The following is a 19,749-nucleotide window of genomic DNA, read 5'->3' as shown; positions in this document are numbered from 1 at the left end:
TTTTCTTGACCTCCACAAATTTGCACCTTTGTTTCAAAAGTGTTTCTGCCTTAGATTAGACCAATACAACAAATTCTGTGTGTAATTTTATTCAAAGGGATTTTTACTGTAATTATGGTTGTTTTTTGGGGACACAGTATAAAGTGAAAGAAAGCCACAGAATTGGGCAGGAAACTTTTTTTGCATGAGTAGACAGTTCTGCCATGGTCAAAGTTTATATTTTAGTTTGAAATGACGCAAAAACACACCTAAAATGTCAACAATATATAAACAAAAAGTCTAAGATGATGATGGCATAGAAAAAACGCAAGCTTTTAATAATTTTTTTTTTCAAATTGATAAATTACTATGCTGACTGAAAACTTTTGGTTGGGTTGTACCACAACATTAGAAGAAATCAACCTTTAGAGCCCCTAATCAGAACACCTAGGGGATGTAGGGGTGTTGGATAAGAGTTACTGTGAAATATATTGTGCTGTAAGACCATGCAAAGCTTCATAAACAAACTTTCAAAGTCACTTCTTTTCAGTGAGCTGGTGAAAGGACGCCAACACAGGAGAGATATGATCCCTGTTTTATTTGCCTGTCAGGAGCCTAGCTGCTTCATTTTGAAATCACTTGCAGCTGTGAACTGGCTTTACAGTTGATACCACAATACAGCAAGGAACAATAGTCCAGTTTAGAGGAAATAAAAGCATGGATAACTTTTTCAAGGTCAACAAAAGACAGAATTCATTTCTTTTGAGATATTTCTCAGCTAGATAAAGCAGGATTGGGCACTCTGTTAGTCTACTGTTTAAAATTTGGGTCACGATTAAAATAAACAATGATTTTCTGGAATGGTGCAATACATTTGCTGACATATTTCCAAAGTTTTTCAGTTTACAAAGTTCAGGTTGGGACTATCTCCAATTCATTGTTAAACATATAACAAATATTTGGTGTTTGCCAACAATCAGTTAAAATAAGCACAGTGTATCATCTGTGTAACAATGGAATTAAATTATGCTTCCTAAAAACAACCACATTGCTGGCCCTCAGATCGTCAAATCTTGTGACAGATTACAAGTGACATGGAAAGAACTTCCTTCACTAATGCTAATAATTGCCCAGCAGAGAGAACCTGAACTGCTCAAATCTGCATGACTCCACAGTCGTTTGAGTGGTTTAGCATAATAAAATCTTGCACTTACACTTATTGAGCAGAGAGAATTTTAGGATATCTCTTACCTGTTTGAGACTCTGCCTGCACACTGGTTTTATCACTCTGCATGGACAGAGGAAAAAAGTGTATTGGTAAATGCAGACCAGAAAGCTCTTTTCATTCATTATTAAATCAGAAAAACTGGAAACAAACCTTATTATTATCATTTAAAGGCCAGTTGATAGACACATAGTGTCTGATTTTTCTGTGAATTACAAAAGCCAATTAGTACATCAGGGAAGTATTATGCATTCATATATTTTTCCAGTATAACTACTCACTTATTGTAAATTACATTTAGCAAGACTGAATCAGCCAGGCCTCAACATACTGTCACTTACCCTCCCTGTCCAATTACAGGTGTGATCTTCACATTTTGCTGAATGCTGTCTCCATTCTTCTTTTTGGCATAATAAATCCCCTGCCACTCCTAAAACATCATAGGCCAGAACAGAGACAGAGGAAATGAAACATACAGACACATAATTTAAAGACATAGGAACATATTTAGGAACCATTCAATGTAAAAACGGATAAAATATAAGATTTGAAAATGTGGACTGTGGTGTGGACTGGGTGTAGCATGGCGGTGTCTGTGGTGCAGGTTAGGTCGGGGGATGGTGTGCGTCAGAGTATTTCAGAGAGCAGCAAGTTACTTTAATGGGTAGGGGAAGCGCTCCTGGAGTCCGGTGTGCTTGTTTCATGTCCCCCCACCTATAGACTGCTATGGCAGCTTAAAAAGGCCCATCCTGCTGTTAGCCTGTCTGGGACTGACCTTCGCTCTCTGTGTAGTAAGATTACAGCACAGCCATCAACCGCTGTTCTTATGCACATGAAACAGAGCTGCTGGATGGCCAGTGGTGCAAATTTACAGCACACATGGATGCATGTGCACGCATGCACGCACAGACACAAAGGAGCAGGAGCAGATGAACATAATTTACAAGAATGATCTAAGTGTCAGAATCAGCTTTATTGCCAAGTAGGTTTACACATAAAAAAGGAATTTGCTTTGGCATTTTGGTGCATAACAATAAACATAGTAAGTGGAAAATATAAGAAAGACATGAGATGCGATAGTCTACAATGACAACTATATTACATGCCACTATGTATATATCGTGTATCAGCAATCACAAGGTGATCATTTATTTCTTGGTGAGGTTGAGTGGCCTGAAATGTATAGTGTAGATGAGATGATTTCATGAATGCATATTACCTTTCCTTTCCGTATGCAGGAATTTATTGTTTCAAGGAGATCAGGCTTATTCTTCTCACTTTTAGGCACTTCTATTATTTCCTTCCCTATTAGCTCGCCTCGTTGGTAGCCCATAATGGACTCATAGGCAGGATTCACGTACTGTAAAGGAGAGGTAACAAGGGTGTTTAGACTTGATCTGAGATGGCGATCTACTGTTCATTAATTTCCACAGTAAGTTTAGACAAAATTAAGATGATGACCTCTAACGACATATGAACCTTGCCAAACAAAACACCATGTACTTAGAAAAGCTGACAAAATCGTTGCCGATTTCAAAAAACTCAAAATACATATTTTATGTGAAAACATAACGCGATAACACAGGCTACAGTGCTTTGACGTTAACAAAAGGAGGCATTCAGAGGGGCAGAGACCGCAACAATCACTACTGAGAACTGGGATCACAAGACATGAACAGGCACTAAAACAGGAGAGAAGGAGAGAGAAAGCAAGAGGAGGAGGAGGACAAGAAGGTAGACAGATAGATGAATTGTTCGTCACAATAAAGCAGTTATAAGTATTTGAGTTGATTAGAAACCCACCTGAATTACTTGATCCTCAGAAGTGATCTCTATGGCCTCTTGGCTTTGTTCTAGAGCTGTGAAAATAGCATTTGCAGCCCTTGTATAGGCAGAGAGAGAGACAAGTGAATCAGAATCATTAACTTGTGCAACAAGCAGAATGTCCAGCATCTATTTATATTTTAATTAAATTAAAAAGTGGATAATCTTTATAATGTCTTGCTGTCAGTGCAGCAGCTTTGAATAAGGGTATTTTGTAATTAATTTAAAATGTAACTACAGCATTGTGTATAGTATACAACTAACCTCAGTTTGAACTGAGCCCGCACCTCTCCATGCTCCAACTGTAGCAGCTCATTATAGCAGGCCATCATATTGGCATTCTCCACATATCTCTGGAGGTCAGAGTGCAACACAGATCAATCATAGACATCTTAAATTTCATTTCCATATTGATGTGTTATAAAATATGTTATAATGCTGATAATGCTATGAGTAACAATGATTCAGGTATAGGGAACTCGATACACATAGTCTACTAAGCAAACAACAAGGATTTACAATCTGTATTCTTGTCTGACACTGCTGAGTGTTGACAGTTGGGATATAAAATACATATCAAAAGAATAATACAAATACAGCCAGCAGAAGACACATTCCCACACAATGTTGCTCACCCTATTAAAGCCAGCATTGATCAGGGGCATCACAGAGGCTTCCTCTCTGTCTGGCCTTAAAATAGAACACATGTAAGCATTGCAATAACAAATGTTTGTTTAGAGAACATAGGACAAGCTGCGGGGCTAGAGACCTCCGCTGAGTCAGGCATTTTAATTCTGACCACACTCCTAAAAGTTAGCTGCTTAAAAATACAGTGAGGAAAAGGACAAGAAGGGGAAGGGGGTTCAGCGAGTTGTACGTACCTTTTTACAACGGCGACTATCACAGTGTTGTCTGAAGAGTTGGCCGCTCTAATTGACCTGAATGTAAACAGAGAGAGCCTTTTAGCCAGTGAGCAGGCTGGTGGAAAAGCCCATGGCATCAAATCAATGTATTTTTCAGTTTTTCACGCTCCGATTCTCCCAGGCAGGCAGAGCCCAGTGGAGGAGCTCTGTGAGCAGGCCTAGGTCTCTGAAAGAATGCAGTGTACAGGGCCACTCATCGGCCTGTGGTTTTCCCCAGCCAGTGGTCATAAAGGCCCTTTAGTTCCCCATCAGAGCCTGTGCGTGTACACTGAACATATGGATTGGCCAAAATGAATAGGGTTAACATACACACTGGCAGGGCAAATGAATGTTTGTAAATGTGTTTTTGGTTTGGGCAGAGGCTAAAGATAGAGGGTGGTATGGGAAGGCACCGCTCATTTTTCGTTGACATGACTCCACTATGTAGCATGCGATAGAAGCTGGTGAGTGCAAGGCAAGCTGGCCATTTACTCCCACAGAGTCATAACCACACGTGCTACTAAATCTACTGTAACACATGAAACATGCATGCTATAATTGGTCCTATCAAGATCATCTAGTCTGGGTTATGTCTTTGGTCGTTGATGGCAGTCACTATTAGAATTCAAATTCAATTCAACTGTGTCCACTACATCAGTGATTCCCAACTAGGAGCACAGAGTACTTCAGCAGTTGCCAGGGGGGGCAAAGAAAAATTGTGGAGTAGCTCAATTCATTTGAAAAAAATAGTATTTACAAATTGATTTAAAAAGGTCAAGCTAAAACTAATGGAATAATGGCTGAAATAGAAGTAATGGATAAATGGTTATAAATGCTTTGACCACTCCAGTGGTAATATGAATGCAAACATCTAAACACTGATAGTTCAATTGTATGAAAACATAATTTTAACAATATACACTTGTATATAATTAATAGTCTTAAATAGAATCCATCTTAAAATAATATCAAACACCTGTTATGATCCAAATGTTCCACATTTGGAACATGACAGGTGTTAATGGGCTATTTGAGTTCATCTGACAGGGCGGTGGGGAACACCAAACAAAAAATTGCTGGGTACCACCAAAACTACCTAACATCCTAGAAATACAAGCCCACTGATGATGAGAGAACTGTCCTACCGGCATAGTGCTTCGGCGTCAAAGTGTCTGGAATGTCTGTGGTCAATGATGACGAGGTCATGATGCTTCTCCAAGAAGCATTCAAGAGCCGACTCTGGTGTTCGTGCCATGCTGCACCTGAAGTTGGCCTTCTCACATGCCCAACAGAAGCCATTACTTTGACTGTCCTCTTTGGCAAAAACTAAAAGTACCTGCAAAAAGAGAGATGGCATACAGGATATATATCCAACTGAGTAATTTGTTTTATTAAGTTACCTCTTGTAATGTCATACTGCTATTATCCATATATATATTACTTATTTAAATACTTAACAATACATAAGAGATCATATTTAAATATAAACTGGATAAAGAACACAGCAAAATAAGGATTACAAACAAACATCAGAAAAATCTTACATTTGAGCAGGTATATACAAACAAGCATTACGAAGTGCTTTTAAAGATGAAGTGAAGTGGTCCATAAAGTCAGGAACAGAGATAGCCAGCAAATCCTCACATTTGAGAAATGGGACCTACTTATTTTGATATTTTTGTTTGATAAATAACTGTTGCAAATTAAGTAATCAATTAATTAACACATCGTTTCAAGATTAATCATAATGTAAAGTACACATCATTTTGGCAAGACATGCAAAACAAAGTGTGCAGTCCTTTAGTAGGTGTAAAGTACTTCGACTAACTAACTTTTATTATTGTAAAACATTAATAGAGTTACAGGGCTGAATGATATGAAACTTTGATTTGATTAGGAAAACCGGTCTAATCTAAACTAATCATAAATGTTCTCCCTCCAACCTGCTTTCAGTTCATCAAGAGAAAGTTACAGTAAAAATGTGGTTTTGATGAATCAGTGTATCAACAGCTCTGAGTTGTCAAATCATTGGTGCACTCATGCTATTTGCGCCTGTCATCCTAATCAACCTGCAGTGCGGGCTAGACTGTGAGCTCAGGCCTCCACTGGACAGGCCCTGATTGATCAGGCTCAGCTCGCACTGTAGTGCGTCAGAGATTTTATTGTCTGCTGCCATGATCTATGACACAATTAGTTGAGGTGGCCTTGACTGGCTGTGGCCCCTCCCACCGGTCTGCCAAGGCTGTGGCAGAAAGTGCTGCTGCTACCGTCAAACCAGCCATTGAGAGCACACTCTCTCTCTGCCAGCATACTTTCATATAACCTCTTACTTGCGTAAATACTGGACCAGAGATTTAGGCCTGCCTCCAAGAGCAGTGCTGCACTAAGAGTAGATTCATGAGTCACACTCTCAAACAGACGTCATCTCTAACTGTTGGCAGAGAGCAAAATGAACGTAAAGAAGGGAATGTTTGTTCTGCAGTTTGCATCACACCTGTAAAATTAAGTTAGGGCACAAAGACGTGACTTTGTTGAGAAAACTAGAACTACTGTCCTCCACACAATTACGGGATAGAGGATTGGTTGTTTTGACAGTTGTCCTCTTGATTCATTCTGGCGGTGAGGCTTTAGGCCTGAAGCACAGAACCCCTACACCCAACCATATTCCACATATGAACATTTTCCCTACAAGCAGCAATAAGTGTCCAGGTCATAAATACATCATCACGGAGTCCTGCAGCTATGTTTGGTACGCACACGGAATTAGATCAGAATTCCACATTGGGATGTTGGTAGAAAAGTCGACATTCCTGCAGAACTGGAGGAACGGGGTAATATAGGCTGAGATAAGGTCTATTCAGATGCCTGTGTTCAGACTAGACAGATACGGCCAGCTCAGTAGTAACACACCCAGTCGCAACAGACAAAAAATAAATCTCTCAAAGCAGCTTTTTTTTTTAGGGGGGATACACTGTTTATGCTCCACAGAAACAGATGGAAAAGGCAGAGAAAGAATCAGTGAGAAAGACAGCAAGAGGAGGAAAAAAAATAGTTTGAAGGGGGTAGCAAGAATTTTGGCAGTGTCTGTTCGCTCTATCTAGAAAACATTGTTGAAAACAGAGAGGGCCTGGCCAGATCCTGTGAGCTGCGAAAAAAGAGGAGGAGTAGAGATGAGGAGGGCATGGCAGGATCAGCTGTGAGTGACAAAAACAGGAAGGGGATATCTCTCTACCTCATTTTCCTACTGTGGCCACACTGGAGTGCATCAGACAATAAAGCCGAATCTGTGCACTCATACATGGCATTAAATTACAGGACGTCTACTGTATTGCTTTTGTATTGCTTTTCTTTGGCCCTCACTGACTTCATATCGTCATTGATGTACTAAGTTTAGCAGTTGTTGCGTTTTGTTGCTAATAAAAATTTGTATTTGACTTGAAGGAGCTATACACCAGGGCTGCAACTTACAATTATTTTCATGATGATTGTTTTGATGCCCATAAGAATTTCTCTTTCAAATGTCCTATTTTGTCTGCGATGGTCTGGCGACCTGTCCAGAGTGTACCCCGCTTTTCGACCGATGTCAGCTGGGATAGGCTCCAGCCCCCCGCGACCCTGTACGTAGGATAAGCGGTTGACGTTGGATGAATGGATGGATGGATGGATGGATGGATGGATGGATGTCCTGTTTTGTTTGACCAACAGTCCAAAACCCAAAGTGTTCAGTTAAATCCAATATCTGAGAAAGAAAAGCGGCTACACCTCACATTTGGGCGGTTGGAACCAGCAAATGTTGGCGTATTTGCTTGAAAAATAAATAATTGAATTAATCGATTATCAAAATAGCTGATGATTAATTTTCACCTCTGCCATTCACCCTTGAAACCAAGATGAAACCAAATTTTGCACAGTTTCAAAATACATTTAAATTCTTAAAAGGAATTTTTCAAAGACTCCAAGTTTTCACACAACAGCAGCAATGCATGCCAAAGAACGAGCACAGTAACAAACTGTATAATGAACCATTGAACGTCCTATTTGCAGTGACGAAACTGGTCCATGGATCCTCTGTGCAGTTCTTCCATAACATGCATTGTTCATTATGGTATGTTCTTCGTCATAAATGTTTGGCCTTGCTGCCTTGACAACCGAAGACTGCATCACACACAATACGTCCATTAACAGTTTTTTTTCCCTTCCTCTTCTTCTTCGAATGTTTGCATGGGGACTTTTTTCTTCCTTTAATCTCTTAGCGAGGTGTGGTATCGTTGAGAAATTCAAGATTAGTTCTAACTGCAAACAAAAGTGGGTGACGTTTTGAAATACTAATCCGAGAAAAATGCTACCAAATATTGACAGTCACACCAAGTTTAGCTCCGCGGCTCAGCTAAAAGCCACCTAAATGATAGAGACATAAACATTTCATTGGAGCACTTCTGTTGTTCCGTGGAAAGCCTGAATGCGTTCAAGCACATAAGCATCAATCATTCAGATGTTTGGCACTGTTTTACAATACCTGAAGTGGGTCTTTAAATAACTTCATTGGTCCAAATTGCACCTCTGTTAATGCGGTCTGAAAGATAACAAGAAGAATACAAAGATTAGAAAAAAATGATTTCATAAATGTGATATTTTCTCAGTTATTTCATGTTTGTGTTTTGTTGACTTGAATCATCAAAAACAAATGCTTTGTAATTCAATCCCCTGATTTCTAAAATAACTGAAAGAGTAAATCTGTGAAAAAAGTCCACACAGACAGGTTTTCAACTCATTACTCTTTCCCTACATGAGCTTACTCTTTTCTGTCTGCAAATAATTTAGCTTCCTTCCTGCTAAATGGAACCCAGCTCAGGGGTTTGTAACCATAGCAACAGAGCCCCTTGCGGACCGTCATCCCTCTAGAATTCCTCTTCTCCGTAAACAATCTACACATGTGAGGATGAATACAGAGAGGAATTTTAGAGCATGCCGGGCAGCAGTAAATCACTTCTTGCTAAATTGTAAGCCTTTTGAAAGCTCCATGAAACAACAAAGGGGGGAGAAAAAAAGCTGATTAGCCCTCGGTTGTAGCCAAATCGACGTCATCGTGACACTAGGCCGTTTGTTGCCCGCAAACAAGGAGTGTGGCATCGGGATTGCTACAAGTTGATGCTTTGTGATCATCTGATCTTTCACAGACACGAGGACCTGGTCGTATGATGGGCTCATGTGTACTGGAGAGACAGTATGCATGTGTTTGTTAATGTGTGTTTCTGTGTGTGTGTATGTGCCTTTACATTAGGGACTAACATATGGTAATGCCACAAACTCATGCTTTTCTAAGAGGGAAACAAGACCTAGTTTTCCTGTTGTCAGATATGATTTCAATTACTCTGACCATGTGTGTCAGAACAAATAATTCAGTCCTCAGCTTTATTAATTTTGATTAGAGACTTGAATCACTCATTCATTTTCCTGTGGATGTGAAACAAAACATTCTCTCTTCTACAGACTACGGCTTAGTTAATGTCACAGATGGTGGCCGCGCCGGCCGCTAGTTGAAGTCAGGGTCTTGACGTATGGAGTTTGGCCACAAAGCCTCCAGCTAGCTAAGGCCTAACAAGAGCGTTAAGCAGCGCTGTGTCTCCATCCAGGGAGACTTCCGTCTCTAACTGACATGGACACATCCAATGCAACTGCAGCGGAGGTTGTGTAACTCGAATATCCACACACACACACACACACACACAGAGCGTTGAGCCACGCTGCCAGCTTCTTTGGGCAACATGCGTCTCTTGTACAGTACACACACTACAATAAATCACTCAGCCAAGCATTTGCATCCCACAGACATCATGCTGGGACTCAACCAGAGACAAACAAAGCAGGGGAAGTCAGTGAGCATGTAGGCCAGGCGAGCAAGGAGTGCGGACATGGTGTGTATGCCTACGTAATCCATGTCACGCCCTCTTGTTGTATGCTGCTGTGTTGTACCGGTCACACAGGGATCACTGGAATTTGGAAAATATACTTGTTAACTTTAATGATTTCAACCATATCAACTAACCCCATTGCATTTGTAGCTTCTAAAAATTCCTAGCTACCAGGGCCAAATGACCCCTTGCAGAACTCTGGGACAAAAATTTGCTATGGGTCCTTACTGACCTTGCTGCTTCACTCAACCTCTGTGCATTGTGTACATACACCCAGTTGCCAGTTTATTAAGATGCCTAGCAAAAACTAATATAGTCTAACACAACAGTCCTGCAATAAATCCTACCTTCAGAAAGGTTATAATGTTTGTACACTTTTTGTATGGACCCATTTTAGAGAGGTGTTGAATCAACTGTATGGAAATTTTGGAGGATGTATGTTTGTAGTGCTGTTAAATTGTGCTGCATCATACTGATGCAGCACAGAGATGTTTTTAATATTATGTCCAACTCATTTACATCAAGAGGGAAGAGTAAAATCATCACCTCTTTAAAACAGCTTCAACAAAAACTGAACATTATAAACTTCCTGAAGGTAGTATTTATTGCAGGGCTGAAGCACAGCCCTGCTTTTACCAAGCTATATCTAATAAACTGGTAACTGAGTATATGCATGAAGTTTGGAATTAGTAATAGGTTTGTGGTAATTTGGCAAAAATATATTTAGGAATGTGCACCAAGTAAGCACAAAATAAACCTAAATAAGACCTCTCAGCTAGATTCTAACTTAGATAATTGTGCAGGTGTTGTCTTGAAAGGATAGGTTCACATGTTTCTGTCTTAAAACAATATTCACATGCCTATAAATACATTAAAAAATTTGAGCCTTCCCTTTAAGGCCCTTATCAGTCCTGTTTTTTTATTTTGTTTTAGGTGGAGTATACAGTATCGGCAAACTAATTTACAGTTAATCTAGTTTAGAGTGCAATGATCAACCATTTTCTTTCCTAAATCCAATTCCTCTACTCAGAATATCTGATGAAAAATAAGTAACAAGCCGATACTAGTGCTCTCTTTTCCCCAAATTTTAAATATGTATGCTAATCTGTGAGAAACTCATTGGAATGTTTTTTTACGTGCTAGTGATGCTGTGGTACTAAACGGTGAGTCAACGGCACACAGTGATTAAATGAATTCAGTATCTGCGCTAATACCCATCAGACATATTCGGTTAACAACGAAATCCCTGAATATAATTACAACAAACCAACTGCCACATAGTGAACCTGGAGACTTTGGGCACTCTAAGGGGCCCTAAATGCTGGATGTGACATAAAACCTTTCTGAGCACATCAGAGATGCTAGGTGTCTACAGTCATCTCAAGCAGCATTCAGGACAGTATGCAGTCTCCTGCTACTCTCATTCAATACACCTAATGTATTTACATAGCGGAGTTGTCTCTGACCCTATATCCTGCTCCCAGTTTATCCGGCCCTATAGATCTCCTCCTCCTCCTTCTCCTCACCTTCCAGCCCACCAGCTTTTTTGTCTCACTCACACACACACACACACACACACACTGGGAGAGTGGCTTTCCACTAAAGTGAAAAACAGGAAATTGGATGACATTGTTCGGTGCGCCGACGTCAGCAGTGAGAGATAGAAAGAGTAAACAGCTTCCTCCACCCCAGAGCTGGGACCAGAATGCAGGGAATCTTGGGATGTCTGACCTACTCGTGCTTCTTAGGAAAACGTGCATGGCTGCTCCGTTCACTAACAATCTCCAGATCTCTCGCCTTGACACATCTCTCTCCGGCCAATATGCTCTCTCTCCCTCCTCTCTCCACTTTTTCTTCAGTTCCCCAATGTCACTTCGTCCCTCCTTAAAACTTCTCCACATGTGGTTAAGTGGAGCATTATATGCAGAGCTGATAACACTACAGCAACATTAGACAAGATCAGCATTTCTCCCTTGGAGGGAGACGAAGTGTTGGTCTCACAACTAGTGGTAGGGTGTCTTGCATTTGTTTGCGTACGTGTATATGTGTTCCTGTCTAAAAGTGTGAATCAAATGGAGATGAATCAATGTTCTTCATTAGGTTTGATTAAGGGGAGCAGTCCCAGCCACAGGTGTGGACGCACACTATGTACCAGACAAACAGACAGACAGACACACTAAGGCTCACACACACTGAGCTAAGTGATGGGCTAAATGGCACAGTGACACATCAGCCTCACCACATGCTGAGCCACTCAGATAGTAGTGCTAGCGGCCCATGCTGTGTGTGTTACCTCAAAGAGAATAACTGACTTTCATGTGTGGCCACTTACATTTGCTGCCCATTGATCTAAACTAAAGCCATCGATAAAAATGGGGTTTCAAACCTGAAACCAGTTCAGTGAGCAGCCTGGCAAACACCTAACTACATTGATTTCAGTTAAACTGAAATCAATTTCAACTAACAAATTGCTGCAAAAAATACAATTTTTTTTTACAAACAATATGAAAGAATCATATATACAGTGTTATAGTCTTAATGCTAAACAATTAAAACCATGCAGCTACAAATTTGACGACTGATTATTTTCAGATAAACTGAAGGATTAGCTGTGCCTTTGTTGGTGGAGAAAATTCCCCTACTTATCAAGCTAAATAAACAATTTAAAAACCCACAGGATTATTGGAAAAATGCACCATCAAAGTGGATAACTGTTTTTCATGGCTCTTGAAAAGTTAACATTTAGGAGATACATGGTTTTCACAGGCGATGATCATATATTGAAATTATGATCTTGAAAAATGTATCCACATATTTGTGTTTAGGACTGAAAAAACCCACAAAAATAGGATTACAAGATTGAAATTTAGTACATTTATTCTCACAATAACCAATAAACTACCATCAACGTAAGGCCATCGGCACAGGACGCTCCTCAAAGTCAAAGCTAAAAGCAACATAAACCTGACTATATGTATTGGGGGGGGGGGGGGGGGGGGAATATATACCAAGCAGACCTACAGGTAGACAATTCCAAAATCACTTTGTCTTGTATTGCATCAATATCCACTTTTATATGATAAAGATACACAAGGGGACTTCCTCCCAAAGGCATGCGGTGCAAGGTTTTAGCCTACCCTACCTCTATCAAGCTCAACTACGACTGTGTCCATATCGTTCCTTACTAGTGATGTGCGTATCGATACTATATCGATATTACTGATCCCAACGTTTTGTAGTCTAGCATCAATACTCACAAAAAAGGAGTGATATATAAACTTAGAAATTTGGAATGAGTGTGCATTTTATCATACGCAACTTGCTGTCACCAGGATGATCTAATTATACCCGGTTGATAGGAATTACTTTAGGAACTACTTCTCCTTCCACCTGTCAAAAGTCTTGTGTCTACTATGGCTCTGTGACGTAGCTTATTTGAAGTGAACCACTGCAGCCCTTAATCTGAAAGCTGACTTTGGCTGACCGTAAAAGGAGTAATGTCTGGCTGAATTTTAGCTGTGAAGATAATATGCTGTGTGTGATGTCTGTGCAAAGAGGATGAAATACTGTGGCAAAAGCAAAAACCTCTTGAATAAACTAGAAATAAAATACCTAAAAAGTATCGATAACAGCAATACTTGCCTGGCCATTACTTGGTACCAGATTGTAAAGGAGGTAAATGGTATCGCACATCACTATTCCTTACTCACCACTATGTAGGGGTTTTATTTAGAGGACTATATATTGTGTAAATAGGCAAGATCAGTTTTTGACATGATGATAAAGTGACAAAGTGATGGTTATGTGCTAGAATTGAGAGCTGAATGTGTTGGTATTTTTAGTAATCTCTCAGCAGTGATTTCATACTACTATTTACTTTTCAAAATCAAAATTATTTTTTTATTTAGGGCCAGCAACAGATTTTATTTAATTCCCCTATACACATTAATATATTATATCTTTATTTCAGTACGCAGGTGCAGTAGAAACCGCACACATTGTAAGTGATTAAGCCCAGACTCTAGAATTCAAGACACTGAACTTCCCACATTACCAGCACTTTTCATTCAGTGTCTTCCCTTTATTTTCTTGCGCACTAATTTCCCTTGCTCTTGGGCCCACTCATTCATCTACATGCTAGATTAAAAACAAAACTATCTGTCACCTGAAGGTATGTTACATACACATTCTGTCTCATTCTCATCATCTTTCACATGTTTTCTAAATTACAGCACATGCATCTGTGTCTTTCTGTGCAGCACTTTGGGATGCAACGGTGTTTAAAGCAGTTTGGAAATCAATATAGCTTGCCCTGGTGGCAATGCATTAAAAAGGCTAAATAAAACATGTAGTATATATTTCCAATCGGCTCATATTCATATCTGGTCTTTTCTGCATTGCTTTAATACTGTAGACAAAGAGAAGTAAAAATACTCCTGAGTAAAAAAAAACCAATACCTCCCCCACTCAAATGAAAATTAAACATTCGTGTAACGTATTATTGTAACTGCAGTTCATCCATTTAGAAAAATAACTGCAACCGTGTGTATTCTGGCTCTGTCCACATGTCTTATCCATGGTGACCAAGCCCACAGTCAGTCAGGCAGAAGACTTTAGTTGAGTCACTGGCATGGCTGAGGGAAACTAGGGCACGGTGGATCAGTTTGTCCCAGAACATCATTGCTTTCTCTGTATTTCTATCTACCTCTCTCACTCTCCATCTCTGCCTCTCTCTATATATCTGCCTCTCTCACTACAGAGGAAAGACCAACCTCCTGGAACAAAAACTGCAATGTCTTATAAGATCATGCCCTAAAAGGAATATTCATTTCAAATGTTTAATGCCATATTCAGCTAGATGTGTGTCAGATGCAATGTCATGAGATTAACGACGAGGCTCGGTTCACTTTCTATGACAACTGTTCAACTACGTGCATATGACAGGATATAATAACTGGCTACAGTATTTTACATTTTCAATAGGCTCTATATTTTATATTCTTTCCCGCTGGCACATGTATATGTTTTCTTCAACTATAAAGCAAATAACTCATCTGTAATTATTTTTAGTGATCTGCTTACTTTTGAGTGGTATGCAATTTGAGCCAGACTAGCAACTAACGATTCTTTTCATATTTGATTAAATCAGTTTACGATTAATTGATAAATATAAACTTCAGAAAACAGTGAAAAAACTGTGAATACATTATTTGATTTGGCTGAAAGTCCAAAACCCAAATAAATCCATTTACACTTATATAAATCAAAGTAAATGCTCATATTCTGAAAAGGCAGGGATGGCAATTTATCCATTTTCCGTGAAAATATGACAATGAATGAACAATGAATCAAAGTTTCAAAATGGTAGACTTTTCTGTAAATCAACTAGTACATTAATCTACTAATTCTTTCAGCCCAAAATTGATCTGCATTTAATTTATTTTTACTCTTTTTTCATTCCTTTGTTCTATTGAATGTCATCTTTACCCATACTCTGCATAATGACAATAAAGTTCAATCTAATCTAATCTTCTATTCCCCAAATAATGTAAAATCGGCACTTCAAATTAAACTGTAGCACTTGTGTATATTTACAAAACTTCTTTTAAAACCAGAGTTTGCAAAGTGCTTTATTAAATAAAAAAAAGCACAGATTAGATCACATAATCAACTGCTGATAAAGACAACTCCTTGGGGCAAATTAACAAAAAAAAAAAATCTTCCACAGGGAAAAACATTGAATTAATCTTAATTTTTTAATATAAAAATCACAAGACATGGGACCACTTTGCCGGGCTGGGAGTTTCCTTATTGGGCATCATGACAAAGACCAGATCTTTGATATGTATCAGAGATAGAACAACTTGCAATAATAATAATAATAATAATAATAATAATACTACATCATCATCAAGCCAGCCATGGCCAAAATCCCAAATGGTAACTGAGGCCCAATATACAGCATGTGGACCTCCAGGTACATGAGTCCACCGTGTAGATGCTAAGGCTAGTATAATAACACATGTTTAGTTAATATTATTGTTTTTATATATACCTCTTAGCTATCTAAAGTAAGTCAAAGATATCTCCACCAAGCTTAAACAGACCAAAAATCTGACGTTTTTTACCAGACTGGAATTTCACATCGTATCACAAGGTTGATACCCATCATGCCATATAAACCCAAACATGGCCATCATACAATCTGTCATGACATCACTTCTCATATACACCTACCAACAGCTGACAATGTGGCCTGCAATGTAAAAAAAAACAAAATACTGAAAAATGTGGCTTTCTGCTGGGTATCCCATTGCTCCCCAATTCTAAAATTTTTGTTCTGCGTTCCACTTTTCCTTTGATGTGCATGAAAATCATTATGGCTGATCAGTCATAATGATTATTCACATTTGGTCAAATTAATATTGCACAGAGGAAAGTGACAGTGAATTTTGTTCATGATATGTAGGGTTACCTCAAGAAGCCATCAGCTGCTGGCTTAAGCTCTGGTATGTCAAGTAACGGTAAGTTAATGATTTGAGTAAGCTTGCAGATATAATGTATGCTGGACATGCAGCTGCCACTTATTGTAGATAACTGTAAAATAAAACATAAATCACGATGAAAGTAGTAGTAACAAATAATGTTAATGAAAAACTTAAACTTGACCCAAGAACACACTCAAAGGCTTTAAAAGAAAAAAAAGAAAAAGAAACACATCAAGCTGAGGTGCTTTTCTTATACTGAATGCAGTGAAGTATTATAAGCAACTGATGCACACTTACAGATATTTCTAATCAGTCACGCATAAAAGTGCAAACACATGCACACACACTTTTTGAGCAGTGCTTCCAGAGTACGCCCTGACCTTTATTCTGTCTACAGTGACATCTCTCCTACCTCACCAGATAGTGCGGAAATTCAAGCATACAGGAATGCGTGTGCATGTACACACACACACACACACACACACACACACACACACACACCTCACAGGAGAGAGAACTTGTCCTGGAATTCAGTCCCAAACGTCCTTGAATGACGTCGGTGGTTTAAAAATACAGAGTTTGCACAAAATGGATAGGTTACTTCATCCTTAGTGACCTGTCCCCGTTTCTCACTGGTGTTCCACACCTTGCAAGCATAGACTCAGATATCACACAAAAACCATCAGATGGGAACTGCTGCTCTAGTCCAATCTGATTTTTACAGTTCAACAAAGAAAAATGAGACATAGATATCTAATCTCTGCAAGCATACAAAACAACACATATTTAAAAGAGCTGAGTACAGCCCACCAGCACGCAACGTTTTATTCTGCTCCAACAGAGAAAATTTGTAATGGTAAATGGTCTGTATCTGTATAGCGCCTTTCTAGTCTTTCCAACCACTCAAAGCGCTATGTGTGCAGTGTGTTTATTTTTTTACTTAAATAAAATGTGTATTTAGATTATATACATACACATATGTACACGCTGCATTCCCCCAGCTTCTGACGCTCTCTGGGTCTATGTGCATACTCTGTGTCCATAGTGGTGCAAGTGTGTATGTGTTCTCTGCGTCACTGTGCCAAAGAGAGTAACTGAGGCCTGGCAGCGGAGCAGTTCCTACCAACAGGCCAAGTGACGAGGGATAGAGACTGTGCTCAGAGCCCTCAACAACCCGGCCTACAGGGATATGAGAAGAAGAGCAGGAGCAGAAGAGAGGTGCACTCATTAAACATGGAGAGAGATACATGAGGCTGCTTGCTACATTGCTGCATGTAAGCCATAAACTGCCAAACTCTGATGATGAAACTGAGGCAAGGAGTTCTAAGGTTTTAAAATTAAAAGACAGATGAGGTTTTAGTGAGTTCACGTCACCCTATGTCCTCAACTTTGATGCGTCTCCTGTGGCTGTATTTATCCAAATTTGTATTTTACCCCCATTTTCCCGCAATCTTTTTAAATTACTTGTATGAAGATTGTACCTGGAAGGTATCCAATCTGTGATCTCAACATGACCCTGACTACTTTTATTATCTGAACTTCAGAATCCAACAGCAATATGAGCAAAATTCCAACTTTCAAATCTTCATTCAAGACCTCCTGAGTCTCGTGATGAAAGCCAGCGTTTACAAACTACACAGCAGCAAGCATGCCTGGTTAAAGGGGTACTGCAGCCATTTACTGTTGCATTGCCGTAAAGTTAGGGGACAGAAAACAGGCAAGATATCATCACTTTTAGCCCATAGTATGGGTCAGGCTCCAATACCACTGAATCCTACATTTCCCATATACAATAGAGCATTTCATTAGATCTTCCTCACTTCTTAAATGCAACTTCTTTCTACTCCAATATCTCTAGTTTGTAGCACAGGCTTTCGGTTAAAATTGTATGTCTCAAACCCAAGCAGGAAAAAGTTATTTTCAAACCTACCGAACTACAGAAAAAAAATACAAATTGTTTTCACAGGCTGTGTAGTACACCTCATGAAGAGTAAACTGAACTTCATGTGTAAAATGAAGAGTGCCCCTTTCAAGGAATTATGTAGATGATGTCCTCTGCATCTACCACCAGTGTGTGTTAATCAATTAAAGACAGATCCACAAGAAGCTGTGCACTTTCTCCAATGTTCACCTTCAAGGTATTTCTGTCCTTATCCAGATTACCCTGAAATCCCCATAAGACCTGGACAATCCTAAGCCATTCAGAACTCTGGGGCAGCCCCTTACTAAAACCTCTGCCCCCAGTAGCCTCCTTCAACACCACTATTACTGTTTTGCTTCCGCTTTTATTCACACCTATTCACACCTACTCACCCCAAATATTACTCAAATTTTACTTTATATAAAAACACACCAAAGAATGCTTATGATCATGTCTTTCTATTTTTCCTCTCACTGTGTCCCGCTGCATTTATTAGCGATACATCTTTAAGTTTTTTCTACCGCTTCTTTGCCTGCCATCAGATTGTCCTTTGCAGTGTGAACCAGGGGCAGCTGTTCATCAGGCGCGTGCAGTCGCCATTCGCCTACCCCTCTCTCAGCTCAATTCCAGGTAAGGTCAAAGGCCAATAAAGCAAAAGGACAAGCTAAAGGAGCTTGTGAAGGTGGGACACTGCCTGGTCCAGTGACACTACAGTGTACTGTAATCTTACCGGGAACCTTTCCATTGCAGTCAGCCACTCCTCCTCCTCCTCAGTCCAGCCAAATACATGACAAAAAGACAAGCGGAGTACAAACAACAAGCTACACAAAAAGACCGTTTTGCCTGAATAAGAGATCATTAGTCTACAGTTACTTTTTAGCCAGAGCCATACCTAACTGTACAATCTTAATTACCACAGCCCTGTGGCCTAAAGAAAGGTTTAGAATTAGCAATACGTGCACTGTGGCCACACCACCCCTGCTCTGTCTGCAACTCTGCGTGGCTCCACCTCTCTGCAACAGCTTAGATGTTTTTGAAAATATCAGAAGCGGTTCTCCAGGGCTCTTCAGATGTCTGTGAGAGCATTAGATAATCACCGGACTCCCCCTCCACTTCACCTGCTAAAACAGGAGCACTGATGTCACCGTTGCATGAGGGATCAGTGAGTGACACGAGCTGGAGCACCGGGCTTGGCACACAAGCTATACTTGATTTAAAACACAACACACACACACACACACACACACAGAATAGGGATTGACTGCATGCCAATACAAACATTCATGGAAGTTTATAAACACACAAGCATAAAGGCCAGATTTTATTGCGAAATATTCTGCTGTATTATTAAAATAAACAGGTGGTGTAGAAAATGCCGAGACAAAAACACACCAAAAAAAACTTGTAATAAAAAATATATGGTTAAACCAGGCAGACAGCAACTTCCTGTCTGAGTAAGTCTAATATTTAATTAGCAACTAAACACAGAACTTTCACC

General features: G+C 39.6%; 1 protein-coding gene across 1 annotated transcript; it reads right to left on the bottom strand.

Annotated features, from left to right (window-relative positions):
- Window positions 1-1,230: 1,230 nt before the first annotated feature.
- On the bottom strand, window positions 1,231-19,283 carry LOC119906555 (high affinity cAMP-specific and IBMX-insensitive 3',5'-cyclic phosphodiesterase 8A-like; the record flags this gene model as incomplete). The annotated part of the gene is given in 11 exon segments (XM_038723924.1): window positions 1,231-1,267; window positions 1,358-1,409; window positions 1,546-1,634; window positions 2,424-2,564; window positions 3,008-3,086; window positions 3,293-3,381; window positions 3,664-3,718; window positions 3,910-3,966; window positions 5,076-5,266; window positions 8,447-8,503; window positions 18,982-19,283. Coding segments are annotated over 11 exon segments (976 nt in total), but the record flags the coding sequence as incomplete, so codon positions are not given.
- Window positions 19,284-19,749: the final 466 nt, after the last annotated feature.

The sequence above is a fragment of the Micropterus salmoides genome, unplaced genomic scaffold (assembly GCF_014851395.1).
Source record: "Micropterus salmoides isolate LMB-PRFRI ecotype aquatic unplaced genomic scaffold, ASM1485139v1 Ms_hic_scaffold_1677, whole genome shotgun sequence".
NCBI lineage: Eukaryota > Metazoa > Chordata > Actinopteri > Centrarchiformes > Centrarchidae > Micropterus > Micropterus salmoides.
This window is presented reverse-complemented; position numbering and strand designations above follow the sequence as displayed.